This window comes from Octopus bimaculoides, chromosome 24 (genome assembly GCF_001194135.2).
Source record: "Octopus bimaculoides isolate UCB-OBI-ISO-001 chromosome 24, ASM119413v2, whole genome shotgun sequence".
Classification (NCBI taxonomy): Eukaryota; Metazoa; Mollusca; class Cephalopoda; order Octopoda; family Octopodidae; genus Octopus; species Octopus bimaculoides.
Genome location: NC_069004.1, coordinates 2,836,339 through 2,843,838, shown reverse-complemented (window position 1 = coordinate 2,843,838; position 7,500 = coordinate 2,836,339). Strand labels below are relative to the sequence as shown.

General features: G+C 41.8%; 1 protein-coding gene across 1 annotated transcript in view; it reads right to left on the bottom strand.

Annotated features, from left to right (window-relative positions):
* LOC106868761 (PHD finger protein 20) overlaps positions 1 to 7,500 on the bottom strand; it is a 25,849-nt gene that overhangs the window by 12,652 nt on the left and 5,697 nt on the right. Inside the window, exons 3-8 of the mRNA XM_052976501.1 lie at positions 5,057 to 5,306; positions 4,315 to 4,443; positions 3,701 to 3,820; positions 2,554 to 2,840; positions 1,255 to 1,759; positions 573 to 704 (exon numbers count right to left, since the gene is read on the bottom strand). Coding sequence (XP_052832461.1) covers positions 573 to 704; positions 1,255 to 1,759; positions 2,554 to 2,840; positions 3,701 to 3,820; positions 4,315 to 4,443; positions 5,057 to 5,306 — 1,423 coding nt within the window. The remainder of the gene's footprint in view (positions 1 to 572; positions 705 to 1,254; positions 1,760 to 2,553; positions 2,841 to 3,700; positions 3,821 to 4,314; positions 4,444 to 5,056; positions 5,307 to 7,500) is intronic.

Genomic DNA, 7,500 nt, shown 5'->3' with positions numbered 1-7,500 from the left:
AGTGTAGTGGGTGCTTTTTACGTGCCATCCAGACTGATTAAATCCTTGTCAGTGAATTTGGTAAGCACGTGAAAAACAGCTTCTTTGCTGGCTCAACACCACATCATAGAGTCAATGTGGTTGAGTGGCCATGGTATTGGGCCGGTTTTAGCTGCCCATCGGTTACAATGACGAGTGTTCCAGCTGATTCGATCAACGGAACAGCCTGCTCGTGACATTAACATGCAAGTGGCTGAACACTCCACAGACACATGCACCATCAACATAGATCTCAAGGAGATTCAGCATGACACAGAATGCGACAAGGCTGGCCCTTTGAAATATATGTTCAACTCATTTTTGACAACTCAGTATATGGAAGCAACGTGAAATAAAGTGACTTGCTCAAGGACACAATGTACTGCCGAGAATTGAACTCATGACTATGATCATGAGATAAATACCCTAACCATTAAGCCATGTGCCTGGACTACTGCTTAACATCTGGCTGCTATTTCTAGCAGAGTTGGTGACAATGTAGAAGCACCCTCACCTTGTAGGTTATCAAAGTAGTTGTAAATGTAAGTGCTTACCTTTCCCGCCGAGTTTAAGCCTTTTGCGAGGGAGACCTTCCTCTCCAGGTGACAGGGGTTCTTTCTTCACCACAAAGTCAGAAGTGTCAGGAGATTTTGACAAACCCCGTTTTCTTGAGGCCCGATGGGGACCTGTAGAAATTAGCAACAAGTAGTAAGGGAGATACAGCGGAGATGGGAAGAAAGGGACAACAAAGAAGAGGGAGAAGTATTTAGAGAAAGACAGACAGACCGACAACAAAAGAGAGACAGACAGATGGAGGCTAGTGAGAAAATTGGAAATGGACACAGCTTGTATAACAGGGACATTCGTTTACAACTATTCCAAGATGACAAGGCAAGGAGATATGAACATACACACACATACAATTATGATGGGCTTCTTTCCTTCTTTCAGTTTCTGTCTATCAAATCACACACACACACACACACACAATGTGAATATGTCATCATTTAACTTAAGTTTTCCATGCTGGCATGGGTTGGATGGTTTGACAGGAGCTGCACCAGACTCCAGTCCCATTTGGCATGGTTTCTATGGCTGGATGCCCTTCCTAATATGCCAACCACTTTACAAAGTATACTGGGTGCTTTTTTATGAGGCACCAACACCAGTGCAGAGTGTATATATGTGAGGGTGTATAAAGACAAATTTAAAGAACGAAAAAGTGTTGATAATCACCTCTGCGGAACCTACCTGGACGAGCCCGTACTTTTCTCCCTAAGGCAGACTTCGTTGAAGTAGGGGACACCACTGGACCTCCGAAGACATTCGTGGTTGACGTCAGCATATTGACATAGGCTGTGGATGGTGTAACGGCACTCGAGAGGGGTGCCATACCTGGTCGTGAGTTCGGAAGAAAGCCAATGGTGAGAGCCTTCTCCAATTCCTTCATCTCACTCATCGGACGCTCCGTTTTTACGTGGGTCGGCTCGCTGGCCACTTCTGTCTTCAGTTCTTTGACCAACTTAACAGACTGGGCAACAGAAGTCTGCAAGGATCTTCGATCACCAGATAACTTTTTATCAAGTTTCTTCTCTCCGAAAGACCGTTTGTCTTCGTGGACCTTCATCTCACGGAAAACTGGTTTCTTATCAATAGTAGCCTTTTTTTCAGGAACGAGTTTCTTCTCCATTTTCTTCTCAGAGGTCACCTTCTTCTCTGCAACTTTTTCATCTTTTTCAACCTAACAGAAAAAAAGCAATTAACAAAGAAAACATTCATTAGATCACAAAATACTTATCAATCTCACCTGCTTAAAATTAAGAAAATATTTTTTTCTAAAATGGCTGTGTGGTCAAGAAGTGACCACACACTTTACGGGTTTACATACATTATTAATTCCATATTTTGGCACTTGGATATGGCAATGAGGGTTCCAGCTGAACAGCCTGCTCATCAAAACATGCTAATGGCTGAGTACTCCACAGACACATGTACCCATAACAGTTCTCATGGAGATAGTGTGACACAGAATGTAACAAGGCCAGCACCCTTTGAATTACAGGTACAACGCGCTTTCACCAGCTGAGTGGACTGGAGCAACATGAAATAAAGTGTCTTGCTCAAGAACAGAATGCATTACCAGAAATTGAACTCGCAATCAAAAGCCAAATACCTGTACCACTAAGGCACACACACCACATACCCTAAATGCACCATATGAATACATAAATATGTCTACCCTTAACATAGTTCTCAGGGAGATTCAGCAGGATACAGAGAATGTAATAAAGCTGGCCCCCTTTGAATTACAGGTACAACTCATTTTTGCCAGCTGAGTGGACTGGAGCAACGTGAAATAAAGAGTCTTGCTCAAGGACAACGTGCTGCCAAAAATCGAACTCACCACCTTATGATCATAGGCCAAATACACGAACCATTAAGCCACGCACCCTTTGCTATCAATTCCACACACACCACGTGCCCCCCCCAATTACATCACATAAACGCATTAATGACATCGTAGTAATGACTAACCTTGTCGCTGGGTTCGGATTTCATTATTGAAGGTTTAGCCTTGGCCGTTAGTTTCTTCGCTGGACTCGGTGGAGACTTCCGGCTGGCGTCCCGTTTTGCAAGGAACGCACCAGCAACAATGAGCTTCTGGCGTCGCCTGTTGGGGAACAAGTTTGGTTTCTTCTCCTTCGGTTTCGGTGCTGCTGCTACTGCAGCTGTTGTTGCTGCCACCACAGCTATTGCTGCTGCTGCTGTTGTTGCTGTTTCTTCTGGTGCTGGTATTGGTTCTTTCTTCTTTTCTTTATCTTCTTCAATAAAAAGAGATACACATACATATATATTTAGACACACACACACAATGTATATACTCAAGTGTATGCATGTGTATATATATATATATATATACACACACACATTCATACACATGTACACACACACACAACCATACAGATACATATATATACAAACACACACAAATTCATTTACTATTTATAGCAGAAGACACAAGCCCATGGTTTGTCGGTTTATCTCTATGTCTCATTGCACTGACATCATTTCATGATTCTTATGCTCAAAATGTCTGGCAGTAGTCTGCCACACAAAGACATTGAATAAAATACTTTGCTTCAACAACAACATTTGGGCATCAAACCATAGAATTCTACCCGAGTTGCAAGCTTGGAGAAAGTGGATATAAAGCAGCTCTCCAATGCTTGTTCATTTTAAAGTCTATTAACCCACATTTGCATGGGGTGTAAGGGCTTTGAATAGACAAAGTACCCTTGGTGTGTGGCAGCTGCTCCTTGCTGAGGATGGATAGGTATCACTTGCCCGTATTCAACTCCTAATCTCTCTCACTTGATGGCTCACTCTAGTAACCCACTTCACAAGTGAGGGAAGTGTTAGCACTGTACCAGAAGGCAAAAGACTCTGTCTAAGTTTTCCCAAGGAACCAACAACTAGGACAGAGAAACCTGCTCAGGTCAATGGCTCAATGTTCAGGGACCAAGGCATAGCTCCAGTAGAGGCATATGTTTGTGGCTACTAGTTTGGAGAAAAAAAAAAATACTGGGTAGATTTCTTCAACCCTAAAACCCTTCAAGGAAGTACTCCAGCATGGCTGCAGTTCAATGACTGAAACAAGGTGCACACACAAACACGCACATACCAGTTGTATTCTCTTGTAATGTCACTGGTCTCGCAAGCTCCTCGGCCAGTTCCTTAATTTTAGGTGGTTCACTGCTCTCAACAGGCTCTGTTTTGGGTTCCTCTTTCGGCGGAGTAGGTTCTGTGAAAGACAAGAGTTTAGGGATCAATTAGAAAGAAAAGCGAGAGCGAAGAATTTTGGTAAGAAAATATTAAAATCTTTTGGGTACTGCAGAAGTATAAAGCACTTTATTGCACACAGATTATAAGAAAACGCTAGCTGACCCCATGCTGTCAATAACAACGGCTAACTGTAGTATTTTATATATAAATAACGCAGAAAATAAGGTCCATAATAATCACATACATCCAGAGTTGAAACGCTGTTTTTTTTCCACCCCTTTCTTCCTTATTCATCTATCACCCCTTCCCTTCTCTCACTCCCTCTCAGTCAGGGTCATTACTCTCACTACTTTTCCTTCACTGAATTACTATTCTCTCTCCTCCTCTGTGTCTGGCCTGATTCTGGACCAACATATATAGATATACAAATATAGAAAAATCACTATGCTCAGGAGATTCTTATATGGACCCCAGCTGAAAAGCAATGCTTTGAAACGAGAACCTTTATGTTACCTTTCATTTTGTCAACAGGCACTTCCACTACTTTTGTTGTTGGGTCAACTGAAGTAGCTGTAGAGGATGGAGGAGCTGATACAGGTGAAGCTGGTCTCTCTTTTGTTACACAATCTGAGGACTTCATCTCTGAAAGAGAGACAGGAAGACAAATGAAATAAAAAAATTCAGTTGTTGCTGTTGTTGTCAGCTTTAACTCAATGGGGTTCCATCCATGACAATCCAATTTATTCTTCAAACATGGATTCAATGTCTGGCCATGGGAAAATATTACCTAATTTTGAATTAATCATGCATTATATTCTACCTTTGAGATTTTAACAATGTGACTGTTTATTTTTTGAATGACATTGTAGGGTGGGCATGAGAAGTCAGACATGGCCGGATGATGTGAGAGGCCAGATAAAGCAAGTGGAATATTTGAGCCGGATATGGCAGGTTCAAATGCGAAAGGACTAAACAGCGCATGCATATGAAATCGCAGGGGTTAAATCAGAGCTCTCCTTGTCTAAACAAAGACTAGGGATCTCTCATTCCCAGCTCTACTGGGTTCATTCACCCTTTGACAGGTTTTGCTTTATGCCTTGCAGGGTGGCCAAGGAGAATCACACAGGCTTGGTAGGGTTGCTGGTTTAGATGCAGGTGGCCCAAACATGTGACAGATTGTATACAATGAAACGCTACCCATAACACACACACACAGTTTTATAATATTCATTGTTTTGGGTTTTTTTTCATTTACCTGTGGAATCTTTATCTGCAATTATTTTGGTCTTCTTTGCCTGTTTGCTAGTCGAGGTTAATGAGTTTGAGATGATGTCATTATCAGAGGTAGATGGCAGAGGGCTCGACTCTTCATCCTCACTAGGCATTTTGTCATTCTCACTCTTGCTTTTAGCTTCTGTTTGGTTGTCTTTTTTGCCGTTGTCTTTGCCGCCAGTACTGGGCAATTCGGTAGCAGCCGGCTCTGCAACAGGTATGGGGTCCATTCTCTGGAAAAGACAACAAAGAAAGAGAAGGTGCAATCATATTACAGCTTTATTTAAATATTGATTTCTTATTTCTTTATTCGAAGGTGCCAAATGCAGTCAAGAATAGACAAGCACATTCTCACTTTTGATCCATCAGAATAATTGGGATGTGACACCTGGAGGGCTGCACCAGCACAAGGACACAGTGTCCCAGGTAGGCTAGAAAATTGAACCCATGATCTTAGTATAATGGTTTATTTGTTTCGGTCATTAGATTGTGTCCATGCTGGGGCACCACCTTGAAGAATTTTTAGTTGAGTGAATCAACCCTGGTACTTATTCTATCATTCTCTTTTGCAGAACCACTAAGTTATGGGGGACAAACACACCAACACCAGTTGTCAAGCAGTGGTGAGGAACAAACAAACAAACATATATACATACACATATATAGGATGGGTTTCTTTCAGTTTCCAGCCACCAAATCTGCTCACAATGCTTTGGTTGGCCCAAGGTGCCATGCAATGGGACTGAACCTGGAGCCATGTAGTTGGGAAGCAAACTTCTTACAGCACAGTCATTGTTTTAATGTCCACATTTCTTTCCTCGCTTGTATGTTGAAGATTTTCTACGGCCAGATGCACTTCCTGCTGCTAACCCTTACTTGCTTCCATGCAAGGTAATATTTCAACAAGGCCAGACATGCTTTCATGGATGATTGGAACTGAGAGATACTGTTCGCATGATTGTGACTCATGTTTACAACTGCCCTGTAATGTCAAGCCAAGGACACAGTAACACACACACATCCTTTATCCAGGGCTTCATCACTCCTAGAAGAGAAGAGACCCCTCCCTGGACTCCTTCCAGCTGTCTGTCCCTGGCCACTTGTGGCTATGTAGGCTCCAGGTAGGTAGCGGGTGAGATTATCTCACCATCTTGTCCTTGGTTGGCTTCTTGATCTCGTCCATTGTCCTGCTGTCTATCTGTTGTCCTTCAGTTGCACGATGTGGCCAGCCCATCTATATTTGTTCTCCATGGTGGTTTGCATTATTAAAAAGCAGCAAAAATATTACAAAAACTGTTACTCAGAGTTTCATGTTCCTATTGTTTTGTCCGATGAACAGGAAGGTGAAACTGAGTAACAGGTTTTGTGAAATTTTTGCTGCTTCTTAACAATGCATGCATATATATATATATATTGCTTCCCTATTATACATACGTAAGCAAACAAATATTGTCTTATTTTTTCAATATATAATTTTAATATCATTCCCCTCAATTTACATCAGGTCAAGTGATCATGTAGAGACTTCCTTGATGGCTTAGTGTTCATCTCGTTTAACTCCAAGTCAGCCCTGATAGAGCAGTCCAGTGATCAAAGATGTTCCAACCGTGACCATCATGTCTTCATAGAAGGTAATCAAACAAAAATTGTGAATATGAATTTAGAAATGTAAACGAATTCTTAAATGTTTGACAAACAGAATTAGGCGTGGCTGTGAGCTTGAGAAGCTTGCTTCCCAATCATGTGGTCCCAGGGTTTATTCTCATTGCATGGCTACTTGAGACAGGTGTCATACTATAGCCCCAGGCCAACCAAATCCCTATGCATGGATTTAGTAGGCAGAAACTGAATAGAAAACCAGCGTATGTGTATGTGTGTGTGTGTGTGTATATGCGGGTGTACTCTTCTATTTACATATGGTGGTTGTAAACGACTATTATTGTCATACAAACGGGGTTGTTCGTTACCAGCCTTTCATGGAAAACTTGTCTGGCCATATTACCCTGCTAGGAAACAGGTGAGGGTTAGTGACAGGAAGGGCATCAGGCCGTGGAAAATCTGCCTCGACAAATTCCGTCTTACACATGCAAGAAAGGGAGAGTGGGCGTTAAAACGATGGCGAAAACGTAGTATTCGGATGAGAATTCGAGTGAGGCAAACTCCCTAGCTAGTTGAATTATGCCCGGCCTTTAAGTGTAACTGGAGATCGATGAGTGCAATCTATTTCCTCGCTGAGATTTTATAGACATTGCAGAAGACGTCAATCGTTTGTCGAGCCTAAAATGTGTGCAGACACACACACATTATATATATATATAAAAATATATATATATATATATATACATACATATAACAGAATGAATACGGTATGAAACAAATATAACACGATGTCACAAGAGGAAAACGATTAAGAGGGGGTGGGGTTAA